At 42.0% G+C, this 27,690-nt stretch overlaps 2 protein-coding genes across 3 annotated transcripts; one reads left to right on the forward strand and one right to left on the reverse strand.

Annotated features, from left to right (window-relative positions):
• Positions 1-1,440: 1,440 nt before the first annotated feature.
• Positions 1,441-16,914, forward strand: LOC111955843 (asparagine synthetase [glutamine-hydrolyzing]). Of its 2 annotated transcripts, none has more exons than XM_023976184.2 (12): positions 1,441-1,542; positions 2,594-2,849; positions 11,282-11,522; positions 11,843-12,028; positions 12,429-12,530; positions 12,753-12,880; positions 13,726-13,852; positions 14,143-14,249; positions 14,486-14,586; positions 14,752-14,833; positions 15,107-15,262; positions 15,373-16,914. In XM_023976184.2, exons 2-12 carry the CDS (start codon positions 2,601-2,603, stop codon positions 15,580-15,582), a joined length of 1,689 nt encoding a protein of 562 aa, XP_023831952.1. In that variant the 5' UTR covers positions 1,441-1,542; positions 2,594-2,600; the 3' UTR covers positions 15,583-16,914. The 2 variants fall into 2 exon arrangements, with proteins under 2 accessions (XP_023831952.1, XP_023831953.1); XM_023976185.2 differs by having other exon boundaries at positions 2,600-2,849.
• A 991-nt stretch (positions 16,915-17,905) lies between these two features.
• LOC111955844 (protachykinin-like) lies at positions 17,906-25,321 on the reverse strand. Its single transcript, XM_023976186.2, has 5 exons — positions 24,679-25,321; positions 23,784-23,886; positions 23,527-23,550; positions 18,913-18,969; positions 17,906-18,743 (listed from the first exon to the last, which is right to left on the reverse strand). Exons 1-5 carry the CDS (start codon positions 24,787-24,789, stop codon positions 18,697-18,699), a joined length of 342 nt encoding a protein of 113 aa, XP_023831954.1. The 5' UTR covers positions 24,790-25,321; the 3' UTR covers positions 17,906-18,696.
• Between the last annotated feature and the right edge of the window lie 2,369 nt (positions 25,322-27,690).

Here is a 27,690-nt window from a genome sequence, read left to right on the forward strand (position 1 = left end):
TATCAAACAAAATTCGACACGGAGATAGTTTGCATACATAAGCCAGCAAAACAGTACACCAACGCAGCTCAAATTGGAAAATTAAGATGTCGGAAGTTGTCGGTCACGCCAAAGAAATGGGTCCTATTTCACGTCAGTCCCAGATAAACAAAGAATTTCTCCTCTGACGTCATCTTGACAACCAGAGGAAGTGCGAAAAATGTGGTGTGTTTCTGGTCATAGGGGGCACGACCATATATAGGCAGAGCTTTGAAGCCAGCATAACACATCTTGATTTTATGTTCTTGGTCATGGAAAGTGCTGTTGAATGACTTCTGTATCACTCAGAGACAAAATTGAAACGGATTTAGAAACTAGGGATTGTTTTCTTTCCAATGGTATGATTCATATGCATATAGTAAGAGCAATAATTGAATAAGAGGCAGTTTAATCTGTAGAGCAAATTATGCTAATGCGAAAATATTACCCCCTGTATTCTCAAGAGGTTTTAAGTGGTGGTGTCCCATCCTTTCAGGCTGTTGGCCTGAAGTAGGACTAAATAGATTTAAATAGTGGAGTATGGTATTTATTTTTTGTGAGAGTAGTGTTAGATGGTAGGGTATTTGTTGAATTTTAATTTCTTGTTTTAGAGAAAATATAAATAAGCGAAGTATAAGGGAGTTGTACTCCAGTCTAGTTGGTTGTGGTAATACAACATTTATTGGATGCCAACCGCCGTTAAACATCATCGAAGAAGACAAAGACCGAAGAAGCCTGAAGGAGGTGATTAACGTTACTGGAAACGAACTCGGTTTGCCCTTTATCTGTGGAGTAGTAGAGGAACTTGTATTTCAGGTAAAACAACAACCCAATGTTTATATCCCAGGACAAATTAGCTAGCAACAGCAAGCTAGCTAAATTTCTATAATGTTTAATGCTTTTCGACCTGCTTCCAAATGAACGTAGTTGGTTCAGAGTTATTTTTGATATTTCCACCTGCGTGTCCAGTTCGCGTCTGTTGTGGGTGGACAGAATCAACATGCGCGCGATGACGGGCGCACATGCGTGAGCGGTCTATCTGACGCGCGGTAGAAGCTCGCGGCCCGTCTGTTTTCGCTCATTCACCACGGTGCATTTTAATTCACGTTTGTTCACGTGCGTCATTCCCCCCACCAATTCGAGGAACAAATATCAGAATTGGTCTGCCTGTGTGAACTCAGCCATATGAGATGCACCTTTTTTATTACGTTGACCCCCTTTTGCCATGTTGAAATCTAATACCATTCATATTCTATATGTATCTATGCTTATATATGAACATATGTCTATAGTCACATGACACCTTTGGCTGGAAAACTAACTAGAATGTATGTGAAATCTGATAATCTCAAATGTAAGCGTAAATTGATGCAATCTTAACCTGATGTTGCAAGTCACGCCCATCTTCCAGTTCAGGAAGTACGTTGTCAGTGTAATCGTTTGTTCTCTCGTTGCATCATTCCGCCGCTGAGGAGAATAATATTGCTTCACCCTTTTGTGTCCACGAAATAAAACGAAATAAAGGTATGTCTTTCAGTGAACTATCTGCCATGCCTTTTAATCGAATGTGTCTTTCATTTCTCATATGAAGATAACTGTTACTCGTTCTTTCTATTGCCGGGTATTTTGTGCGTCATGACAAAGCCACATGGAATATACCTTTACACAGTATTTGTTTTATTAAATGTGATGGGGACTCACATTATGAAACAGTTTCCGGTATGTAACTTGCCTAAACGGTTTATTTTTTTTATTTTTTGTATCGTTAATGATCTGGATCAAACTTTTTTTTTTGTGTGTCACGAATCGATAAATAATACTTCGTAAATTGACGTCAATGATACTGTAAAGAAACAGGCAGGGAGCTGGTATCGAACGCAATCGACTGTGCCCCAAAAGTATGCTCAAGCGGTGAAGTCGATATTCGCGCTCATAAACCCAGGGTCGTTACAATACAGTGTATCGTGGGGCTTGTCCAATTCTATCATCAGCTTAACTGGATGTGATTCAGCACTCAAGCAGGTGTCAATCTGCCAATGCTGTAGTACAAAGTTTGGAAAGCTATGTTTTAAAATCTCACTTACTGCTGAATTATATTAAATCCACAGCATAATACTTTTTTGACATCAATAGTTTAGTAATAAAGTATGATAGTGGTATTTTATTGAACCTTTATGTAACCAGGCAAGTCAGAACATTCTTATTTACACTGACGGCCTACACTGGCCAAACCCGTACGACGCTGGATTGATTGTGCGCCGCCCTATGGGACTCCCAATCACGGCTGGTTGTGATACAGCCTGGAATCAAACCAGAGTCCATAGCAGGGTCTCTAGCACTGAGATGCAGTGCCTTAGACTGCTGCGCCACTCGGGATATAGGAAACTATAAGAGTGGCTATCTGATTTGCAAAGGTACAATATGTCCAATAGTCCGTTGTATAACCCTTAAGGTTATACAAAGTTGTAAAGAACAGTTGCTGAAGGGGCACTAGTCTCTTGTTGCATGTATTTATTAACCCCCCTATCTATTTCTCCATTTCTCCTTTCCCTTCTCCTCTCTCTCACCTCTCCATCTCCAGGATGTGTGGTATTTGGGCCTTGTTTGGCAGTGATGAGTGCCTGTCGGTTCAGTGCACCAACGCTATGAAGATCGCCCACCGGGGCCCAGACGCTTTTCGTTTTGAGAATGTCAACGGCTTCACAAACTGTTGCTTCGGCTTCCATCGCCTGGCTATCGTAGACCAGCTGTATGGCATGCAACCCATCCGCATCAAGAAGTTCCCCTACCTATGGCTCGTCTACAACGGGGAGATCTACAACCACGACACGGTATGTCTAGCCTGGAATCCACATTGTTTCACAAATCCCAGGATCAATAGGTCTACAAACCACACAGTAGTTATGGCCCATAGACACATAATGTATAGCCTGGAATCCACATAGCCTGGAAATTGTGATGTGAAACTATGTGGATTCCAGGCTATACATTATGTGTCTATGGGCCATAACTACTGTGTGGTTTGTAGATCTCCTATCATAGCCTGGAATTTGTGCCGTGAAACTAGGGTAGGAGATCTACAAACCACATAGTAGTTATGGCCCATAGACACATAAGGTATAGCCTGGAATCCAAGCTTCTGGACCCCAGGCAACTGTAGGTATGGAGATGGGACTAGACCTCTGCGAACTGGACAAGTTTTGGTGTGGAACATATTCAGTTTCTACTTGCTAGTTACGAAGCAGGGACATACTAACGTTAGTGGGGTGATGGCTTTAGGCTAGTCAACTCCTCTTTTCTTAAAAAGGCACTATCCTTTTGCCAAAGGGACTTAAAGTACCAGTCAAAAGTTTGGACACTTACTCATTCAAAGGTTTTTCTTTATTTTTAGTATTTTCTACATTGTAGAATAATAGTGAAGACATCAAAATATGAAATGACGTTTTTGGCCTATATGATATCCAATATTTTCCTTGCCAAAAAAAGATACCGATTACCAATATGAACATTTTTAGTGGCCTTTTAAGCGGTCTAGTACAGTTAAATAGTTAACACACATGGACACAGCGGTCTAAGCCACTGCATCTCAGTGCAAGAGGCGTCACTACAGTCCCTGGTTCAAATCTAGGCTGTATCACATCCGGCCGTGATTGGGAGTCCCATAGGGCGGTGCACAATTGGCCCATTGTCGGCCGGGGTAGGCGGTCATTGTAAATACGAATTTGTTCTTAATAACCTCTTAAGGATTGGCCCCCTTTTTTTTTTTTTTTTTTTTTGCCTAAAATGACATACCTAAATCTTAACTGCCTGTAGCTCATGCCCTAAATATAGGATATGCATTTTCTTGGTACCATTTGAAAGGAAACACTTTGACGTTTGTGGAAATATGAATGGAATGTAGGAAAATGTAACACATTAGATCTGGTAAAGATAATACAAATAAAAAAACAACCTTTTTTTTGTACCATCATTTTTTAAATGCAAGAGAAAGGCCATAATGTACAGCCGTGGCCAAATATTAATTTCCACAAAGTCTGCTGCCTCAGTTTGTATGATGGCAATTTGCATATACTCCAGAATTTTATGAAGAGTGATCAGATGAATTGTAATTAATTGAAAAGTCCCCCTTTGCCATGCAAATTAACTGAATACCAAAAAAACATTTCCACTGCATTTCAGCCCTGCCACAAAAGGACCAGCTGACATGTCAGTGATTCTCTCATTGAGTGTTGACGAGGACAAGGCTGGAGATCACTCTGTCATGCTGATTGAGTTCGAATAACAGACTGGAAGCTTCAAAAAGAGGTTGGTGCTTGGAATCATTGTTCTTCCTCTGTCAACCATTGTTACCTGCAAGGAAACATGTGCCGTCATCATTGCTTTGCACAAAAAGGGCAAGGCAAGGATATTGCTGCAAGTAAGATTGCACCTAAATCAACCATTTATCGGTTCATCAAGAACTTCAAGGAGAGCGGTTCAATTGTTGTGAAGAAGGCTTCAGGGTGCCCAAGAAAGTCCAGCAAGCTCCAGGACGTCTCCTAAAGTTTTTCAGCTGCGGGATCGGGGCACCACCAGTACAGAGCTTGCTCAGGAATGGCAGCAGGCAGGTGTGAGTGCATCTGCACGCACAGTGAGGCGAAGACATTTGGAGGATGGCCTGGTGTCAAGAAGGGCAGCAAAGAAGCCACTTCTCTCCAGGAAAAACATCAGGGACAGACTGATATTCTGCAAAGGGTACTTTTATTTTTTTATTTAACCTTTATTTAACCAGGTAGGCTAGTTGAGAACAAGTTCTCATTTGCAACTGCGACCTGGCCAAGATAAAGCAAAGCAGTTCGACACATACAACAACACAGAGTTACACATGGAATAAACAATCATACAATCAATAATACAGTAGAAAAATCTATATACAGCATGTGCAAATGAGGTAGGATAAGAGAGGTAAGGCAATTAATATGCCATGGTGGCGAAGTAATTACAATATAGAAATTTAACACTGGAATGGTAGGATGTGCAGAAGATGAATGTGCAAGTAGAGATACTGGGGTGCAAAGGAGCAAGATAAATAAATAAATACAGTATGGGGATGAGGTAGATTGGATGGGCTATTTACAGATGAGTTATGTACAGGTGCAGTGATCTGTGAGCTGCTCTGACAGCTGGTGCTTAAAGCTAGTGAGGGAGATATGAGTCTCCAGCTTTAGAGATTTTTGCAGTTCGTTCCAGTCATTGGCAGCAGAGAACTGGAAGGAGAGGCGGCCAAAGGATGAATTGGCTTTGGGGGTGACCAGTGAGATATACCTGCTTGAGCTCGTGCTACGGGTGGGTGCTGCTATGGTGACCAGTGAGCTGAGATAAGGCAGGGCTTTACCTAGCAGAGACTTGTAGATGACCTGGAGCCAGTAGGTTTGGCGACGAGTAGGAAGTGAGGGTCAGCCATCGAGAGCATACAGGTTGCAGTGGTGGATAGTATATGGGTCTTTGGTGACAAAATGGATGGCACTGCATCCAATTTGTTGAGTAGAGTGTTGGAGGCTATTTTGTAAATGACATCGTCGAGGATCGGTAGGATGGTCAGTTTTACGAGGGTATGTTTGGCAGCATGAGTGAAGGATGCTTTGTTGCGAAATAGGAAGCCGATTTTAGATTTAATTTTGGATTGGAGATGTTTAATGTCAGTCGAAGGAGAGTTTACAGTCTAACCGGAAGGAGAGTTGTATGGCATTGAAGCTCATCTGGAGGTTAGTCAACAGTGTCCAAAGGAGGGCCAGAGGTATACAGAATGGTGTCGTCTGCGTAGAGGTGGATCAGAGAATCACCACCAGCAAGAGCGACATCATTGATGTAATACAGAGAACAGAGTCGACCCGAGAATTGAACCTTGTGGCACCCCCATAGAGTCTGCCAGAGGTCCGGACACAGGCCCTCCGATTTGTCATACTGAACTCTATTGGAGAAGTAGTTGGTGAACCAGGCGAGGCAATCATTTGAGAAACCAAGGGATTAGACTGCTGGGGACTGGGGCAAAGTCATTTTCTCTGATGAATCCCCTTTCCGATTGTTTGGGGCATCCGGAAAAAAGCTTGTCCAGAGAAGACAAGGTGAGCGCTACCATCAGTCCTGTGTCATGCCAACAGTAAAGCATCCTGAGACCATTCGTGTGTGGGGTTGCTTCTCAGCCAAGGGAGTGGGCTCACGCACAATTTTGCCTAAGAACACAGCCATGAATAAAGAATGGTACCAACACATCCTCCGAGAGCATCTTCTCCCAACCATCCAGGAGCAGTTTGGTGACGAACAATGCATTTTCCAGCATGATGGAGCACCTTGCCATAAGGCAAAAGTGATAACTAAGTGTCTCGGGGAACAAAACATCAATATTTTGTGTCCATGGCCAGGAAACTCCCCAGACCTTAATCCCATTGAGAACTTGTGGTCAATCCTCAAGAGGCGGGTGGACAAACAAAAACCAACCACAAAAACCAAGCATGGATTATGCAAGAATGGGCTGCCATTAGTCAGGATGTGGCCCAGAAGTTAATTAACAGCATGCCAGGGCGGATTGCAGAGGTCTTGAAAAAGAAGGGTCAACACTGCAAATATTGACTCTCTGCATCAACTTCATGTAATTGTCAATAAAAGCTTATGAACACTTACACTCATGAAATGCTTGTAATTATACTTCAGTATTCCATAGTAACATCTGACAAAAATCTAAAGACACTGAGGCAGCAAACTTTGTGAAATTAATATTTGTGTCTTTTGGCCACAACTGTATTATTCCAGCCCAGGTACGATTTAGATATAGGCCACTAGATGGCAGCAGTGTATGTGCAAAGTTTTACTCTGATCCAATGAACCGTTGCATTTCTGTTCAAAGATTTACTGCCCAAATGTGCCTCATTTGTTTATTAATAACTTTTCTTGTTCAAAACTGTGCACTCTCCTCAAACAATAGCATGGTATTCTTTCACTTTAATAGCTACTGTAAATTGGACAGTGCAGTTAGATTAACAAGAATTTAAGCTTTCTGCCATTATCAGATATGGCTATTTCCTGGGAAATGTTCTTGTTACTCACAACATCATGCTAATCACATTAGTCTACGTTAGCTCAACCGTCCCGCAGGTTACCCACCAATCCTGAAGAAGTTGTTCAACTGACTTGCCTAGTTAAATAAAGGTTACACACACACACACACACACACACACACCACACTGACCAAAAAGTTATTTTGTTGGTGTTTATGTATGTCCCCATTACTAGTCAAACATAATCAAAACCTATTTCTTTCACTTACTTGCTGGGCTGTTTCATTAATACTATTCATCATACTAATACTGATTCATCATACTATGGAACGCCGTTTGGGTCTTTGCGTGTCAAATAACACTGTTTGACATGTCAAATGAGCTTGTTGACCAATTAAGACCTGAATATGACTGCACGTCACAATCATTTTATGCATTGATAATTTTTTTACGTAGTTATTACACTCCCTCGTATTTCATATGTCACAACTATTCATCAATACGTAATCTATGATGGTGGTAAAGTTGTCTCGCGCATCTACAGTGCTGGTCATTAAAAAAAAGCTATCTAGCTCTTGGATGCAAACAATGTTCTTCCCCAAAAACATAGCAAAATGACATCTGTTTCAGTAGCTATAGTTAGCTAACTTTTAACAAGGCACACCTGTTAATTGAAATTCATTCCAGGTAACTACCAAGAGTGTGCAAAGCTGTCATCAAGGCAAAGAGTGGCTAATTTGAAGATTTTCAAATCTAAAATATATTTTGATTTGTCTAATACTTTTTTTGTTACTACATGATTCCATATGTGTTATTTCATAGTTTTGATATCTTCACTATTATTCTACAATGTAGAAAATAAAGAAACCCTTGAATGAGTAGGTGTGTCTTAACTTTTGACTGGTACTGTGTGTGGCCAAAGAAGTTTAGGCCATCTTTTGTTCATGTGAGTTTGAGAACCAGGAGCGAAGATAGAGAATACCATTATCAATATGATCTTCCTACTGTCTTTAAATCAATGCACTAACTTATTATATTGCACATCTTATGTACCCTGCATTTGTTGGATTTGATTGTGCATACCCTTCCTACAAACCATTGTGATTATCAGCATGTATGTCATGAGCATGTACACTCCCCTATGTATTTATTTGGACAGTGAAGCTAAAACTTTTAATTAGGCTGTATGCTCCAGCATTTTGGATTTGAGATCAAATGTTTTATATGTGGCGACAGTACAGAATGTCACCTTTTATTTGAGGCTTTTTTCATACATATCTGTTTTAGCGTTTAGATAATGAAGAGTGACCGCAATTACATTTTATAATACCTGGCAACCTTTCCTATCCTTTGTAGGAGACATGGACCCAGCTAATTTCACAACTCCATAAACCAACCCAAATTACAATTTATCACCTTTTTTAAAAAACTATTGGTTTGATTATATCTTTGTTTCTTTTTGTTATTTGATTATATTACTGAAATTCTATATCATGCCTGCTTTAAGTCTGATATGGGGTTGGGGCTCTGTTGGAGCATGGGGGGGTTGGAGTGGGTTTGATTTGGTAGGGGATCTGTGTGTATTCTGTTGGAGCATGGGGGGGTTGGAGTGGGTTTGATTTGGTAGGGGATCTGTGTGTATTCTGTTGGAGCATGGGGGGGTTGGAAGTGGGTTTGATTTGGTAGGGGATCTGTGGTGTATTCTGTTGGAGCATGGGGGGGTTGGAGTGGGTTTGATTTGGTAGGGGATCTGTGTGTATTCTGTTTGGAGCATGGGGGGTTGGAGTGGGTTTTGATTTGGTAGGGGATCTGTGTGTATTCTGTTGGAGCATGGGGGGTTGGGAGTGGGTTTGATTTGGTAGGGGATCTGTGTGTATTCTGTTGGAGCATGGGGGGGTTGGAGTGGGTTTGATTTGGTAGGGGATCTGTGTGTATTCTGTTGGAGCATGGGGGGTGGGGTGGGTTTGAGTTGGTAGGGGATCTGTGTGTTTCTGTTGGAAGCGTTGGTGGGTTGGAGTGGGTTTGAGTTGGTAGGGGATCTGTGTGTTATTGTGTTGGAGCATGGGGGGGTTGGAGTGGGTTTGAGTTGGTAGGGATCGTGTGTGTGTTCTGTTGGAGCATGGGGGGTGGAGTGTGTTGAGTTGATAGGGGATCTGTGTGTGTTCTGTTGGAGCATGGGGGGTTGGAGTGGGTTTGAGTTTGGTAGGGGATCTGTGTGTGTTCTGTTGGAGCATGGGGGGTTGGAGTGGGTTTGAGTTGGTAGGGGATCTGTGTGTGTTCTGTTGGAGCGTTGGGTGGTTGGAGTGGGTTTGAGTTGGTAGGGATCTGTGTGTATTCTGTTGGAGCATGGGGGGTTGGAGTGGGTTTGAGTTGGTAGGGGATCTGTGGTGTGTTCTGTTGGAGCATGGGGGGGTGGAGTGGGTTTGAGTTGATAGGGGATCTGTGTGTATTCTGTTGGAGCATGGGGGGGTTTGAGTTGGTTTGAGTTGGTAGGGGATCTGTGTGTATTCTGTTAGAGCATGGGGAGGTTGGAGTGGGTTTGAGTTGATAGGGGACTGTGTGTGTTTCTGTTGGAGCATGGGGGGTTGGAGTGGGTTTGAGTTGGTAAGGGGATCTGTGTGTAGTTCTGTTGGAGCATGGGGGGGTTGGAGTGGGTTTGAGTTGGTAGGGGTCTGTGTGTGTTCTGTTGGAGCGTTGGGTGGTTGGAGTGGGTTTTGAGTGGTAGGGGATCTGTGTGTATTCTGTTGGAGCATGGGGGGGTTGGAGTGGGTTTGAGTTGGTAGGGGATCTGTGTGTGTTCTGTTGGAGCATGGGGGTTGGAGTGGGTTTGAGTTGATAGGGGATCTGTGTGTATTCTGTTGGAGCATGGGGGGGTTGAGTTGGTTTGAGTTGGTAGGGGATCTGTTGTGTATTCTTTGAGCATGGGGGAGGTTGGAGTGGTTTGAGTTTGTAGGGGATCTGTGTGTGTTCTGTTGGACCATGGGGGTTGGAGTGGGTTTGAGTTGGTAGGGATCTGTGTGTATTCTGTTGGAGCATGGGGAGGTTGGGATGGGTTTGAGTTTGTAGGGGATCTGTGTGTATTCTGTTGGAGCATGGGGGGGTTGGAGTGGGTTTGGTTGGTAGGGGATCTGTGTGTGTTCTGTTGGAGATGGGGGGTGGAGTGGGTTTGAGTTGATAGGGGATTCTGTGTGTATTCGTTGGAGCATGGGGGTTTGGAAGTTGGTTTGAGTTGGTAGGGGATCTGTGTGTGTATTCTGTTAGAGCATGGGGGGGTTGGAGTGGGTTTGAGTTGGTAGGGGATCTGTGTGTATTCTGTTAGAGCATGGGGGGGTTGGAGTGGGTTGTTGAGTTGGTAGGGGATCTGTGTGTATTCTGTTGGAGCATGGGGAGGTTGGGATGGGTTTGAGTTTGTAGGGGATCTGTGTGTATTCTGTTGGAGCATGGGGGGGTTGGAGTGAGTTTGATTTGGTAGGGGATCTGTGTGTGTTTTGCCCTCTACCTGTGCTGTCTGTTATCTGTATAATCATTAAAAATGCCAAATGGAAAAAAACATTTGAGAGAGAACTAAATGAGAAAGTAACAGAAGCATAAATAGCATACCCCCCAACTGAAAATGCTAACCTCCCCTGTTATTTGTAGTCGTGAGAGGATGGGATGTTCTGGTGACATGATCTTTGTCTCATCATTATTCAAGATTTCAATCAGGATTATCTATCATCATGGTAGCATCCACATTAATGTAGAAGTGTTCCGAAACAATTCCATTGTTATTTGCAATAAAAGTGATTCCAAAATGACACTACATTATTTACTATTCATTTCTATTGGGCACAAACTGCAAATGCATTCAAGTTTGTAGTCACAAGCTTGATGTAGTCATTACATGCTAGGAATATGGGACCAAATACTATACTTTTGACAATTTAATAAACTATAAGTGAATTTGTCCAAATACATATGACACCTTCAAATGGGGAGACTAAATACATAAAGCACATTCATTTCTAAACGGTAAAACAGATATGTATGAAAATACCCTCAAATAAAAGGTGACATTCTGTCGCCTCATAGAAAACATTTGATCTCAAATCCAAAATGCTGGAGTATTGAGGCAAAAAATGTACAAATAAATATGTTTGGGGAGTGTATGTCATGAGCATGTATGACCACTTGTAATGTCTTATCTCATAATAATTCTGATACTTTTCTTCATCTTTTTCCTTCTTTAGCTGAAGAAGCAGTTTGAGTTTACTGACTACCAGACCAAAGTAGACGGTGAGATCCTGCTTCACCTGTACGAGCGGTTCGGCATTCAGAAGATGGCGTCCCTATTGGACGGAGTGTTCGCCTTCATCCTCCTGGACACAGCCAATAGGAAAGTGTTCCTGGGGAGGGATACGTATGGTGTGCGACCCATGTTCAAACTACTGACCGACAACGGCTTCCTGGCTGTGAGCTCTGAGGCTAAAGGTGAGGGGGGACTACTTACTTGACATCTCATTTGGGGTTGAGTGGTTTTAGTTGCTACACAAGTGGATTAAAGAACAATCCCTATTCAGAATAGAATGAACTTTAATGTTTGAGTAAAAAAAATATATATTGTGTAATTACAAAAACTGCTTAACTCTATTGCTATGCAACTGAAATTCAATTTGTAAAGTACAATGTAACAGCTTGTTAATAAGATGATAGTAGTAGTGTATAATGATGTTATACATGTGTAGTAACACTAACGTCATGTAAAGTGTTACCATGTTATTTGTTAAAATGTTTTGTGTGTTTGTTCCCAGGTCTGACTGATATCACCCACTCCATGTCTTCTCCTCCTAAGATCACTCCGTTCCTCCCGGGGCACTTTGAGGTGTTTGACCTGAAGCCCACTGGGAAGGTAGAGTCTATTCAGATGGACCGCTTCCACTACTGCACCCAGGAGCCCAGCCACGCTGCCTATGACACGGTAGAAATGCTACCCTCCGGTACGCATACACACACACACACACACACACACACACACACACACACACATCCATAGTATTTCCATAACGTCAGCATCTTGATTGACAGCGGCCATAATGTGGGTCAAGGTTACTGATTATGTAACAGTACCACTACCTGTAGCCAGCTATCAGTGAAAGGTGATAAATGTTGTTTGACACCTAAGATGAAGGGAGGAATGGCTTACTGATTGTTTCAGGAGGCAGTTTTTGGTGTTGAGGGCATTGCCATGAATGAAGCCTGTTGTCCAACTGAAGTCATTGTAGTCACTGACAATAGGAGTTGGATGTGTAGTATGTCGGAGTTGATTTGCTGGTCTTTAACCATTCAGTTGACCGGTCCCTGTGTGATGACAGTAAGATCTCTTGCTGTCCTCTGTAGGTTTTGTCCCAGAGACAGTGAAGAGCAACATCCGGTCTTTGTTTGAGAACGCTGTCCGGAAACGACTCATGGCCCATAGGAGGATCGGCTGTCTTCTCTCAGGTACAAATAATGGCTATTGCAGAGTATTTTTTCTTCTTCTTTGTGTAGTGTCACACATGAACTCTTGCGTAAGTAATGCTTGAGATCTGTTACTTTTTCACTTATGCTTGTCTGTGCAAATAAATTAGAATACTTGCTTATTGTCATTACACCATAGGTCAAATTGCACGTTCAATAAGCTAGTAAATCATGTTCATGACTGTTACTGTATCTTTCTACCAGGTGGTCTAGACTCCAGTCTGGTGGCAGCTACGCTGGTCAAACTGGCCAAAGAGGAGAAGTTGAAGTACCCCATCCAGACCTTCGCTATCGGGGCTGAAGACAGCCCAGACATCCTGGCTGCTCGCATGGTGGGAGGCTCCCTCCAGGCTCCATAGAGAGACTGCATTATAATAATGATGATTCTCATATTGTTATGGAACAGTTTGGGTAGGTTAGGTCTTAGGAGCATGACTCGACACTTCCACACTCCATCCCCCAGGGGGCAGCAGCAACCGCGTCTAGGTGCTCTGCCAAGCCTTGATAAAGCGCAATCAGGTGCAGGCGGGGATCCTTCAGAGGTGGCCGTAGAGCCTGCCGGTCTTTGTTTTTTTGTTTGATATCTTTAGTTTTGGAGCGGCTTTGGAAGTTTATTTTTGTAAGTATCTATGTTGGTCACCCTTTTCAACAACAAACAATAATCCTCTTGGGCTAGCCAACCCATAAGAGTCAGGACGGAGCTGGCCCTGGATCCTGGTAAGTTTGCTGTCTCCTGGGCACATGTACGTACAACACGGTCCTCATACGCTGATTTCTCACATAGATGCACACCTTAAATCAGGTTACAGACCAGTTAACTAGGCCTAAGTCTAGGCCTCCTAGACTTAGCTAGTGCAACAATATTAGCAGGCTAGTCAATTGGTTTCATAACAGTATAACTTCATAATCAGTAATAATCCAACTTTATTTTTGTAGCATCTTTTACCCAGTACATTATAGCTTACAAGCCATTATAAATGAGAGTATAAAATAATACAAAAATAACAGAATAGAATAAAACAAATATAATGATAAATACTCCTTTGTGAAGCCGCCTGTGAATTCACTGCTCCCTCCTGGTCAGGTTGTAATTGGAAAAGAGAATTATCTTAAGTTGAAGGCAATAAGTAGATAATACGCGAATTAATGTCTTGGTGAATGTCTTGTGGTGTTCCAGGTGGCGTCGTACATCAACAGTGAGCACCACGAGGTCAACTTCACCCCTGAGGAAGGTTTCAAAGCCGTGGAGGAGGTCATCTTTCACCTGGAGACCTATGACATCACCACCATACGCGCCTCTGTCGGTGAGAGTACACTATCCCGTCTTACATCAGCCTAGATCTCCAAACACCAAGCAGAAGTGGTATCCCACTTAAGCTAAATGAATAGGCTATGAGGGTGACGCATTTGTGAAATACCTTGACACTAGACAGTTTTGTTGTACCTTCTCAATGTACCCACTGACCTGGACAAAGGGAGTCTGGTCAGGCTGCATACCTTTTCCTTCTGATTGGCTGGTTTGAATCCTGGGAGATTAGTGAGTGTGGCCTACTTCAACTCAATTCTGGTCCAATAATCCTTTCTCATTCTGCAGGCATGTACCTAGTGTCAAAGTACATCCGTGAGAAGACTGACAGCGTGGTGATCTTCTCTGGGGAGGGCTCTGATGAGCTGACACAGGGGTACATCTACTTCCATAAGGTAAGTTTGTTCCACATCAGAGATGTCATTCTCTCTCACTCACCAATTTCCATGTACCAGTCAGGGTTGTGGTGAATGCAGTAGTCAATTCAGGAAGTGCATGAATGAAAAAAATATGGTCATAGAAATCAATAGGACATTTGTGGTTCGACTTAATTGATGATGGAATTAACCCCAACCCTGGAACCAGTTGTTATGTCTGGGAATATGAACTGAGTTGTTGCTTCCTGCTCCAGGCTCCCACGCCCAAGGCAGCAGCAGAGGAGAGTGTTCGTCTGATGAAGGAGCTCTACCTCTTTGACGTCCTGAGAGCCGACCGTACAACCGCTGCACACGGGCACGGGCATCTTTTTCAATACACTCATTCCTTTTTACATCCTTTCCTCAAACTCATCAGACCACTATCTGCTCTCTTCCTTCTTTCTTTTGACAAGATGTAGATCATTACAGAAGAAGTACGTTTTAAAGATGGCACCTAACTGACTTCCTCTTCTCTCTACAGTCTGGAGCTGAGAGTGCCTTTCCTGGACCACAGGTTCACAGCGTACTACCTTTCCCTGCCTGAGGAGATGAGGCAACCTAAGGTCAGTCTCCTTAGCCCCAATCACCATATCCTCACTATCCCTATATCCCTATCCTGTAGATGTGGCTCTGATGAGATAATACACCTCAGATAATAGAGTATGAAAGTAATGTATTATTGCAAAAGTGTCTCTTGAGGGATTGTTGTCAGTGTTGTGTATCCAAATCAGAGTCCTTGAAGCAAATATCAGTTTCCAAACATGTAAAGGATTCCGGTGCTATAATTCCAAACACAGTTCAGTTTCACTGAGGGATGTATGTGTGTGTGTAACCAGGATGGAGTGGAGAAGCACCTCCTCAGAGACTCATTTAAAGGTCTGAACCTGATCCCAGACGAGATCCTATGGAGACGCAAAGAGGCCTTCAGCGACGGAATGACTTCTGTCAAGAAGTCCTGGTACAACAGCCTGCAGGACCAAATGGAGTCTGAGGTACACACACACACACGCATGCAGCAGACACGCCGTACACACACAGGCACGCTGGCATACATGACATATGCACACCCGGACATTCTGACTCCTTCTTTCTCTCCTCCAAGGTGAACGACTACGATCTGGAGAAAGCTCCTAAGACATTCCCGTTCCTCCCTCCCAGAACCAAAGAGGCGTACTTCTACCGCCAGGTGTTTGAGAAGCATTACCCGGGCCAGGCTAAGTGGCTCAGCCACTACTGGATGCCCCGCTGGATCAATGCCTCCGACCCCTCAGCCAGAACCCTCTCCATCTACAAGCCTGACAAAGACCAGTGATACAGCAACAACAGTGGCTCTTTTCCAATACCCTCACTAGCGTAGCACTTATACTGCATGAATGCTCAATAGACTACTTCATTCTAAGTGGTCTGCTAGTATGGATATTGGAACGTAGACCGTGTCAGCTGTCAATCACCTTTGTCACCATTACTACACCTCCCCTTCACAACATACCTATCTAGAATTTGTCTCATGCTAGAGTTGTGACGATTGTGGGATTTTAGGGTAACAAATTGAAATTTTAGTTGAAAAATGTTTTGACCTTGTAATGCATCATAATGCATCTTTAGCTACTACATACCTAATGAAAACAACACTGCTTTGGTGACACCCCTGTATCAAACTAATGGAGTTGATCACTTGGAACTTTGGAAATGAAGCTTCTCCTACCGACCGTGCTGCTTGCAAAATGCTATCGGATAAACTATGTCTACTTGAATATAAAGTTGAATCCCCTCGTCTCCTAAAATAAATGCAGTAAGACTATGATGAAAATTATGATTATTTTTTTACAGTTATTGTCAGTTAGATGATTATATGATAATTGTGCCAGCCCTATGCAGGAATCATCTAGTTCTTGGGATCATTGTGAATTACAGTTACAGGGTCAGTTCTGATTTGGGGAAACTTGTTTCAGTAGGAATAGTCAATAATATTAGAAGACGATGATGATGCTTAGTTAAATAAACAATGCTGCCGTTTATCTCACTGGGATTCGGTAGCACTACTACTGAAATGCTTTCATACATTATAGTACCATACCTAGATATGATTACGTAATACATAGATGTAATTGACATATTTTAACAGCTTCAGACATAAGCCAAACCTTAACACAATTCTTAACAGTTCCTAATGAGTTCTGTTGGCAAAATAGGCCTTTTCCTCTCATTCACATTGTTATGAAGTTGGATGCATATAACAGGTAATGTACCCAGAAGTTAGATATAACAGGAAGGAGGCAGCCTTTAAAATAAAGGACATTTTTCTTTCCTGTCTGCTGTAATAGGTGACATTTGTCAGGTTCAGTTCCATGCAGATGAGGCTGGGCTAATTTTATTGGCTGGAATGGAATAGAGTCAAACGTGATTGCCATGTGTTTGATACTGTTCTGTTTATGCCATTCTAATGAGCCTGTCCTATAACTCCTCCCAAACTGACAGAGAAGTACCCTAATTTAACTAATTTACCTTTTAAACATATTTTAAATGTCAGAACAGTTATGATGAAACTAAAGCTTTCATGCATTGATCAAGCCCAAAGTTTTCTTTCTTATTGAAAAGGAAAAGGCACAACGTTCACTCACCATTAAAAACACATTTTATTGAATCAACTATTGAAAGCTTGGTTATTTGGCCTTCATCAGAATAGGAATTTGAACATTTCTTACTCTTTTTGTCTCCCCCTGTTTTTATTTTAACTTGTCATCATACTCATGTCATATGAGAAAGGCTAATGCCTCTGATATGACTTAGCCATTCTGTACTTAATAAGTGGCCACACAAACTGATCAGACAGATAATGAATCTATCTGGAATAGCGATAACAAAAGGACGAGGTGTTTGTTGCCCGTTACATACTGTCCTTTACTGGAGTGTGTTGTGTTTTAACTACCAATTAAAGAGAGCAAGACCATGGCATGGCGTAATAATGGTCTATAAATCATAATTCTCACAAACGTTTACGTAAAGTGTGCTATGCGTGTGTTCTTGCGTGAGTGTGTCATTAAGATAATGATAGAATGTGTAACAGATTGAATATCACGCTGGGAACAACATGAATCAATTGAAGACGAAACATGACTGAGACAGGCTGGTATAATGGGTTACATAAGGAAGCCACTCAGACCAAAACAAACACACTGCAGGTTGGATGCTAACCATAGTGCATTGATTGCACTTTGTTTTCTGAATTGCAATCCATCTAGAGTCCAGATGGAAATGTATGAAACTATAGCATCACATGTCTAAAGTGATAGACACAGTGTCTATCTACTGTATTTACACTGCTTCGGAAATAAATGTGCTCCATACCCTTGACAATATCTATCTGTTGTTATTGTTTTGTGTGTTCATGATCATAAGTTTGCATTACAATATTCACACTGGTATACCACTTAAGTACAAAGCAATATATTGGGCATGCATTCTAAGTGGTATGGATATTGGATCATATGCACTTGTGTGAGAGGGAGGGGTTGCCCAATTTGACAACTTTGTGCTACTTACTTTGTCCACTAGAGGGTGGACCACTCCACATTATCAACACCCTCTACACAGCACAGTCCACCAGTGAAAATAAGAAATTAAAGTTCCACCAATAAAGAAAATAGTTTTAATATATCAAGCCACAATTACATACAAGTATTCTGTCATACCATACGTCTTGGTTTCAGAAACATGACAGTTTGATTTACAGTCAATTTAAACGAGAGCATGTCCTGATGGAGCAGCATGTCTGTAGTGTACCAGAGTATTTAGTTTATTTACAGCACAATCAGTTGTGATTAAAACAGTTGAGGCACTAGACAGTGGGATTGGCAGTGCAATTTTCTACATACCCTGGGGTAGAGCTTTGCTTTGATGGTCCACGACAACAGTATTCTCTGGAACATATGATATGGTGATGGTACTAATACTTTGACATACATTAAATAACATAATGTTTCTGTAAGGTACGGTAGGGGTATCAGTTCACACCGAGGGTGACAACAGTCCACTAGCTTTCACAAATTTCCCAGGTTTTCCCAGAAATCCTAGTTGGAATATTCTGGAAATGTCCTTCTTATGATTTCCCTTCTAATTCCAATCTTCCAACTGGAATTTCTGGAAAACCTGGGAATTATTAGGAAAACTAACAGAATTTTGTAACCCTATTCAGATCACACTCCTGCATTCTTCCTGAACAAATCAAATTGGCACAGTCAAGTACAGTACAGCTACATCATCACGTTGTGAAAACAGACATTTTATTACGGTAACTTACAATAAATTTCACTACACATATTTTGGAGGAAACAAAACTACGCATCAGACACGCCTTCCAATCTTCTGTAGGGATGACTTGTTGAGAAGCGGACCAATAGCAGAGGACTGAATACAGATTAACTGGTTAGCGGCGCTTGTTGTAGTTCTGTTGTGTGTTCCACTCATATGAATCTATAGTGGAAGAGAAAGCTTGTAAATAACACAGCACAGATTATTTTCAGATTGTCATTTTTAGCACAGTTCCAGCAATTATTGTGGATTCGTAACCAGGCCAGCTAAGAACAGCTTGGTTCAGCTCGGTTCGACTCAGTAGTGTAAAAAGCTAATATGAGGCCTGTACCTGGTTCGTCTTGGCTCCTCTTGCCCATCAATCCAACAAAGGAGTTAATTTTATGCCCTGAAAGAGAAGACAGCAAATACCATTGACACTGCAATTATAGACAATGAGTGATGCAGTGACTAGTGTGCAGAACAAAAAGGTGTGAGTTTTTCCAGTAACTGACAATATTATTTACACCCTGACCCTAAACTTAACCCTAGCCCTAACCTTAACCCTTACCCTTATTCTAACCCTAACTGTAACCTTAGCAAGCAGTTGCTTATCAACAGATAGTGTGTTGACAGTATGAACATCTGTAGAACATCTATCTGGACTATCCAAATAACGTGTGACCAATCATTTTAGTCAGTGATGCAATGAATAGTGTATAACCTAATGGTGAGAGGAGAGTGTGTAGACTAATATCTACACTCCCCTTACTCTGGCAGATATCTAGTCTTGTGCAAATTGATGGATGGACTCAGTCCCCGTCCCCTTGCCCTAGTGACTGAGAGATATAGCGGCGGCCACCCACACGTTTTGGAAGGAAGGGTAGTGGTTGGAGATTGTTTTTCCTAGGAGGGCGGGATAGGATGCACGTACTGAGGGGACACTTGCATCACAGACTGACGGACGTCTCTGTCAGACTCTGTCAATCACACTAATGGAATAGAATACAGTATAAGGGTGGAGGGAATGGGGGAGACAGGAGGATGTGGGGGAGAAGGGGGAGTGGTGGGGTTATAAAACTCTGCGTGAGACCCCTGGGATAACCAATCTGTCAACATACCCTATCTGGCAACACATCAGGGGTTTGGGAATCATGATGATCGTAACGGGCGACTGCATCCTGTGCAACTTCCATTGGTGGTCTAGTCACGAGTCACGAGTCACTCCATTGTGTGTTATATACTGTAATATATTATAATGTATATATTATATTATATGTATACTGTATAATGTATATATATAATATATATACTCTATAATGTATATATTATATTCAAAAGTTTGTGTGAATGGAAGGGTGAGATCCTCGGGTCCATCTTTCCATCATCCGCGTAACCAATCTAATTTAATGCCTAAATGTCCTTGGGGCATTGATTGAAGCACTCTCTCTCTCCCCCTTTCTCTGCCTCCCTCTCTCGCTCACCTTTGCTCTTTCCACATCTCTCTCCTTCGCTCTCTCCTTCCATTCCTCTCTCTCCTTTGGTATCTCTCTCTACCTCTCTCTCTCTACCTCTCTCTCTCTTGCTCCTTCTATCTCCCTCCCCTCTCTCTTTCTCTCTCCTTGCCTCTAATGATGACTGACGTACAGTCATGCCTGCATCAAGGCTCCTGCAACACATTGGTCTATACCAGATATTCAGTAAATTCAGAAAATATTCAGACCCCTTGACTTTTTCCAAATGTTGTTACGTTACAGCCTTATTATAAAATGTATTGTTTTCCCTCAACAATCTACACACACACTACCCCATAACGACAAAGCGAAAAACAGAAATACCTTATTTACATATTTTTATTTTATTTTAAATCAAATCAAATTGTATTTGTCACATGCGCCGGATACAACAGGTGTAGACCTTACCATGAAATGTTTACTTACAAGCCCTTAACAATGCAGTTCAAGAAATAGAGTTAAGAAAATATTTACTAAACAAACTAAAGTTTTTAAAAAATCATAAAATCAAAAAGTAATACAAGAAAATTACACAACAATAACGAGGCTATATACAGGGGGTACCGGTCCGGCAACATTTTCTAAAGACCCCATGGGAAATATCACATTTACATAAGTATTCAGACCCTTTACTCAGTACTTTGTTAAAGAACCTTTGGCAGCGATTACAGCCTCGAGTCTTCTTGGGTATGACGCTACAAGCTTGGCACACCTGTATTTAGGGAGTTTCTCCCATTCTTCTCTGCAGATCCTCTCAAGCTGTCAGGTTGGATAGGAAGCGCCGCTGCACAGCTATTTTCAGGTCTCTCCAGAGATGTTAGATTGGGTTCAAGTCCGGACTCTGGCTGAGCCACTCAAGGACATTCAGAGACTTGTCCTGAAGCCACTCCTGCGTTGTCTTGACTGTGTGCTTAAGGGGGGTCCTAAACGCCTCTAGAGCAGGTTGTCATCAAGGATCTCGCAGTACTTTGCTCTATTCATCTTTCCCTCGATCCCGACTAGTCTCCCAGTCCCTGCCGCTGAAAAACATCACCACAGCATGATGCTACCACCACCATGCTTCACCGTAGGGATGGTCCCAGGTTTCCTCCAGATGTGACGCTTTGCATTCAGGCCAAATAGTTCAATCTTGGTTTCATCAGACCAGAGAATCTGGTTTTTAGGTGCCTTTTGGCAAATTCCAAGCGAGCTGTCATGTGCCTTTTACTGAGGAGTGGCTTCCGTCTGGCCACTCTAACATAAAAGTCTGATTGGTGAAGTGCTGCAGAGATGGTTGTCCTTCTGGAAGGTGCTCCCATCACCACAGAGGAACTCTGGAGCTCTGTCAGAGTGACCATCGGGTCCCTGACCAAGGACCTTCTCCCCCGATTACTCAGTTTGGCTAGGCAGCCAGTTCTAGGAAGAGACTTGGTGGTTCCAAACTTCTTCCATTTAAGAATGATGGAGGCCACTGTGTTCTTGGTTTTTGCTCTGACATGCACTGTCAACTGTGGGACCTTATATAGACAGGTGTGTGCTTTTCCAAATAATGTCCAATCAATTGAATTTACCACAGGTGGACTCCAATAAAGTTGTAGAAACATCCCAAGGATGATCAATGGAAACAGGATGCACCTGAGCTCAATTTCGAGTCTCATAGCAAAGGGTCTGAATACTTATGTAAATAAGGAATTTCTGTCTTTAATTTGTAATAAATGTGCAAAAAATTCAAAAAATCAGTTTTTGCTTTGTCATTATGGGGTATTGTGTGTAGATTGATGAGGATTATTATTTTTTAAATCCATTTTAGAATAAGGCTGTAACGTAACAAAATGTGTTAAAAGGGATTCGTTCTGAATACTTTCTAAATGCACTATATGTATTTATGCTGAACTTGCTGCCTCCTTTCGCTGAGTAGGGGAGTCATTTAAGAAATGCCTAAATGACTGAACAGAGGGGATGTGGGATATCCCTCTCTCTCGCCCACTGGGCACAGATGTCAGTTTTGATTTACATTTGGTTGAGTTAATGACAGTAAATTCAGCGTCAAAAAACATATGATATCACTATGTCATTGGATTTAGGTTCAAAGTTGTTTGACAAATTTCCTTTCTTGGATGACTTTTTCCATGTTGATTCAACGTCATCACATTGTTTTACTCAGTCGGGGTCTCAATTTACTGTTGAGAGTTAGAATAGTTGAATACACAAGGTGCAATTTCAAAATTTGGTTGTGCATTAGCAATTTTTCTCTTGTTATGTCATCACTGAGTCGCTCAATTAGCCATGTCAGCTAACAATTTTTACATTGGTAAGTTAGCCAGCTATCTAAACTTGTAGTAATCATGGACGAATACTGACTGACTCCAGGGGGGCCCCATGGATTTCGTTAGTCACACTCAGACGTCATTAACATGGCATAAGTCGTGGCAAAATGTGAAGAATTACCGGAAATTATCTTTAAAACTGAAAAAATGATCTCCACCCCCATGGCAAAATGGTTAGAATTGCTGTAAAATGTATATAATATTTAAGAAAAATAATCTCTCTGCCCCATGGCAAAATGAGTAGAATTGCATGAAATATGCTAGAAATTTCTATAAACCCCATGGAAAAATGTGTGTGTGTGGGGGGGGAGGGGGGGTTGTGGGCCTCAACAAGGGGTCAAGGGGTCTTGAAGGCAGAATTAACACTACCATCCTAGCGAAGAAATGGAGTGGTCTTCAAGGCAGACTTAAGACTACGTATCCTAGTGAGGGAATAGAGGTCTTCAAGGCAGAATTAAAAGGATGTACCCTAGCGAGGGAATTTTGGGGTTTTAAAGGCATTGAAGACCACCTACTGTCTCCTTAAATCCCTCAAACGACCTGTTAGCTGTGTGGGTTGTGATTTAATTAAAACATCTAACAATTTTTTTTCTCTCTCTCCCTCTCTTTCGTTTGACTTTTACTTACCATTATGCAAACTAAATATCATTATTCAACCCATGCATTTTCTTATTTTGCTGCTGGGCAACATTTGGTGTGTGTTCTCCCTCCCACGCAAGGTTAGCACGAACCTCTACAACCCACATGGTGAAGTACAGGTGAACAGTACTCATGGAGTCAACGTCATCAAACGTCATAACTTGTAACACCTGACCTGATGTGCAAATAATCCCCAACCTTGCCTGATAGGCTACCAGCGCCTGCCTAGCCTACACACTTGTGCCTCACTTGCTCAGTTATGCACAGTCCTTGTGCCTCACTTGCTCAGTTATGCACAGTCCTTGTGCCTCACTTGCTCAGTTATGCACAGTCCTTGTGCCTCACTTGCTCAGTTATGCACAGTCCTTGAGCCTTTGTAACATGTCAGTAAAACGAATTATAACTGAATAAACCATGGCTTTATATTTCGGTATGCAAGGACAATTATTGGGAAATCTTCTCCAATATTAATTAAAAAGATGAATTAATTATGAGTTTGTCACTTACTTTTTCGGGTTATCTGTGCATTCGCTGTTGGAAGAAAGGGGGAAAACATCAATCAATGTAGGCCTACAATAATGTCATTTCCTTTATGAATAGCCAAAAAACGTGCGTAAAGATATTGATATACAGTTTGTAATTATGAATTGCAATAATAATGCATAGCTATTACTGTGATTCATTTTAATGGCAATAAACGGGAAAGTGTCTAATAGAGACTGAAGAATGGGGACAGGGCGAGGCGCGAGGAGGCACGGTCTTACCGGAGGAGCGTTTCCCCATCAGGCCAAAGAACTGATGAGGCCGCGGTTTCCGCGTCATCCTCCGCAGTATCTCTCTGAACGGGTCAGACGACAGCCACTCGCCCTGCACGAGGGAGGAAATCAAATTAACGGAACATTAGACATAGGGTATAGGAGGAGGGGGAGACAGACTCCCTTATAGCCTACAAGCCTATAGCTCTGCGTAAAATATCGTATAATTTTTATAGCTCTAGATCTAATCTCGCAGGGCAATCAATATATTACACTAAAGACACCCCGTGTGAACTTTCATATTCGATCCTATTTTTATCTGACTGGGTAGCCTATATTTCTAGAGTCAACATTAGTCTAAAAGCAGGGGCCCGCTGCTAATGGCAATGATCACATAGGCCTACCTGCTGAATGTTCCCAATCTGACTGAAGTTTATGAGAAATATGCCCCAAGAGCCGCCCAGAGACTTGGCAGTCGCCCAACCCGCAATGTCAAAGGTTGAACGTGCGCTACATGTGAATGAAGCTTCAATCTGGGACTAAAGTAATGATCGCTGTACACTGAGCTAAGAGCTCATAATTTACGCTCAATGAATCATAACAAATCTTTCACCCGATATATAATTTGTGTTGGTTGATGTTTTGTCCCTATACATGCTTAATTACGCATCACCAAACTCTCCGAAACAGGTGAAATATTTTATAACATGTGTGATAAAAAATAGGTTTAAACAATTTTGGTAAACAAAACACAAGGCTGTGCCATTAAATTAAACAATATTTTTTCCAATAGTTAAGCAATCATACATTTTTACATGTCCATTTTTTTATTCGTTTATTAGACGATTCTAACAAAACATATATATAATTGTCTTGTTATGTCAAATCATTAAATCATTCCTACCGTAATTTGATCGTTTGTCCAATAATCAAGATCTTCTTTTGGACCAATTTCTTCACAAAAAAATTGGGCAATAGCAATAAAAGCTATCACAAGCGGTAGAAGTAATTTCATGATGCAGCTATTTGTTGCGCGCAACTCTTCCGCCCTAAAACTATTCTTTCTTCGTTTGTTTCTATTTTCAAAAGTAGAAATAGGCTATTAAAGCACTTGTAAACTGAGTTTAAATGTTTTTCAACCACTCTCTATGACTTTTGAGAGCTCGATGTTTACACCTGCGGAAATTGGTATCGTCTCCTCTCCATATAAGTGTCTTAAGCGTGCGCAAAAATGAAATGTTCCCTCCTTGGTTGAAACCTCCGCTCAGTTCCCTCTCTGCTCCAGTCCGCGCGCTCTGTCGCTCTACAGCGCCTACACCTTGGTCCTGTTGGGTCTTTGTGACCACACTGTGGTACTGCACTAGGTTATATAGCAAGGGGTAGAAGTGCGACAGGTATCTTAATTCGCTTTAAATCAAGTACATTTACTTGACATGTACTTGAGCTGTGTGATGACTAACATCCGTCGTGGTATTTTGCATATGGTCGATATTACTTTCAAACGTTCCCCTATGACCCTCCTTAGCACTCTGCTTATTGTTCCCGTTGTAATAGGAATGTCCAAGTGAAGCGAATGGAGTAGGTGAGTCTGATGACGCACTGAAGTTCAAGGTTTCTACGTAAGTCCTTATGACTGTCCTACGCCAAAGCAACAAATTCATCATAAAACGAAAGTTGATTTGCATCTTATATATCAGTGGAAGATGTTTTCAACAAACATTCCAGAATCTTCACATTGCAGTTGACAAGTTTGGATTCTAAAAGTCTCTTTTCTAAACTTTTGTAAAAATGAATAGTTGTAAATTGAATAATTAGAATTGCTAAGGCATGTTAACAGGAGTCTCATCTTTTTTCTGATTTCATATGTTACTTTACAAAGTAAACATGTTTAAAAAAATCTTAGATAGGCCTACAGAACCTCAATTTGCAGTGACCTTGATCCATAACCACTTAGTCTTAAAAAAATAAACACTTTGAACCTAACCCCTCTAAAATCACACAGATAAGGTCCCCCATCACTTATAGGCACTATAGACTTCTCTCAGAAGAGGATGCTGTGTGCTTTCTTCCTTTCTACCCAGATATATTTGACAATGGTTCTGGACACATAGTCCTGTAGGCCTACATGACACTCACACAGAGCTTTTAAACAAAGTCTAAATCATGGAGGTTGAAAGAAAGAGAAAGCGAGAGAAAGAGAGCGAGCAAAAACATATACAGTCCCTTGACTTTTTCCACATTTTGTTACATTACAGCCTTATTCTAAAATTCATTCAATTGTTTTTTTCCCTCATCAATCTACACACAATACCCCATAATGACAAAGCAAAAACAGGTTTTTAGAAATTTTAGCAAATGTATTAAAAATAAAAACTGAAATATGACATTTACATAAGTATTCAGACCCTTTACTCAGTACTTTGTTGAAGCACCTTTGGCAGCGATTACAGCCTCGAGTCTTCTTGGGTGTGACGCTACAAGCTTGGCACACCTGTATTTGGGGAGTTTCTCCCATTCTTCTCTATAGATCCTCTCAAGCTCTGTCAGGTTGGATGGGGAGCATCGCCGCAGAGCTATTTTCAGGTCTCTCCAGATGTTAGATCAGGTTCAAGTCCGGGCTCTGGCTGGGCCACTCAAGGACATTCAGAGACTTGTCCCGAAGCCACTCCTGCGTTGTCTTGGCTGTGTGCTTAGTGTCATTGTCCTGTTGGAAGGTGAACCTTCGCCCCAGTCTGAGGTCCTGAGCGCTCTGGAGCAGGTTTTCATCAAGGATCTCTCTGTACTTTGCTCCGTTCATCTTTCCCTCAATCCTGACTAGTCTTCCAGTCCCTGCCACTGAAAACATCCCCACAGCATGATGCTGCCACCACCATTTCTTTTAATTTTTGTATTTATTTATTTGACCTTTATTTAACCAGGTAGGCTAGTTGAGAACAAGTTCTTATTTGCAACTGCGACCTGGCCAAGATAAAGTAAAGCAGTTCGACACATACAACAACACAGAGTTACACATGGAATAAACAAACATACAATCAATAATACAGTAGGAAAATCGATATACAGCATGTGCAAATGAGGTAGGATAAGAGAGGTAAGGCAATAAATAGGCCATGGTGGCAAAGTAATTACAATATTGCAATTAAACACTGGAATGGTAGGATGTGCAGAAGATGAATGTGCAAGTAGAGATACTGGGGTGCAAAGGAGCAAGATAAATAAATAAATAGAGTATGGGGATGGGGTAGATTGGATGGGCTATTTACAGATGAGCTATGTACAGGTGCAGTGATCTGTGAGCTGCTCTGACAGCTGGTGCTTAAAGCTAGTGAGGGAGGTAAGAGTCTCCAGCTTCAGAGATTTTTGCAGTTCGTTCCAGTCATTGGCAGCAGAGAACTGGAAGGAGAGGCGGCCAAAGGAAGAATTGGCTTTGGAGGTGACCAGTGAGATATACCTGCTGGAGCACGTGCTATGCTTCACCGTAGTGATGGTGCAAGGTTTCTCCCAGATGTGATGCTAGGCATTTGGGCCAAAGAGTTCAATCTTGGTTTCATCAGACCAGAGAATCTTGTTTCTCAAGGTCTGAGAGTCCTTTAGGTGCCTTTTGGCGAACTCCAAGCGGGCTGTCATGTGCCTTTTACTGAGGAGCCAGGCTCCCCAGCATTGCGCACTCCTGCCATCATCATTACGCACATCTGGCTTCCCCCGTCACGCGCATCAGCGATTATTGGAATCACCTGGACTCAATCACCTCTGTCATTACCTCCCCCATATCTGTCTGGTTCCCCGCTCTGTTCCCGACTTCTGCATTTATTGTCTTATGTCCTTGTGTACCCGTGTGCTGACGCTGTTCCTGTCTTGTTTTATGTGTGTTTCCTGATTATATGTTTGACTCCCCGTACCTGCTTCTCATCCCCGG

The sequence above is a fragment of the Salvelinus sp. IW2-2015 genome, linkage group LG31 (genome assembly GCF_002910315.2).
Source record: "Salvelinus sp. IW2-2015 linkage group LG31, ASM291031v2, whole genome shotgun sequence".
NCBI lineage: Eukaryota > Metazoa > Chordata > Actinopteri > Salmoniformes > Salmonidae > Salvelinus > Salvelinus sp. IW2-2015.

Excerpts from the sequence above, each read along its gene's own strand:
- LOC111955843 (XM_023976184.2), top strand. The coding sequence starts at position 2,601 with ATGTGTGGTATTTGGGCCTTGTTTGGCAGTGATGAGTGCCTGTCGGTT. Across the intron at positions 2,850-11,281 it reads AGATCTACAACCACGACACG|CTGAAGAAGCAGTTTGAGTT; the intron begins GTATGTCTAGCC and ends TTCCTTCTTTAG. Across the intron at positions 12,029-12,428 it reads GGTAGAAATGCTACCCTCCG|GTTTTGTCCCAGAGACAGTG; the intron begins GTACGCATACAC and ends TGTCCTCTGTAG.
- LOC111955844 (XM_023976186.2), bottom strand. The coding sequence starts at position 24,789 with ATGAAATTACTTCTACCGCTTGTGATAGCTTTTATTGCTATTGCCCAA. Across the intron at positions 23,887-24,678 it reads GGACAAACGATCAAATTACG|GGCGAGTGGCTGTCGTCTGA; the intron begins GTAGGAATGATT and ends TCCCTCGTGCAG. Across the intron at positions 18,744-18,912 it reads GAGGAGCCAAGACGAACCAG|ATTCATATGAGTGGAACACA; the intron begins GTACAGGCCTCA and ends CTTCCACTATAG.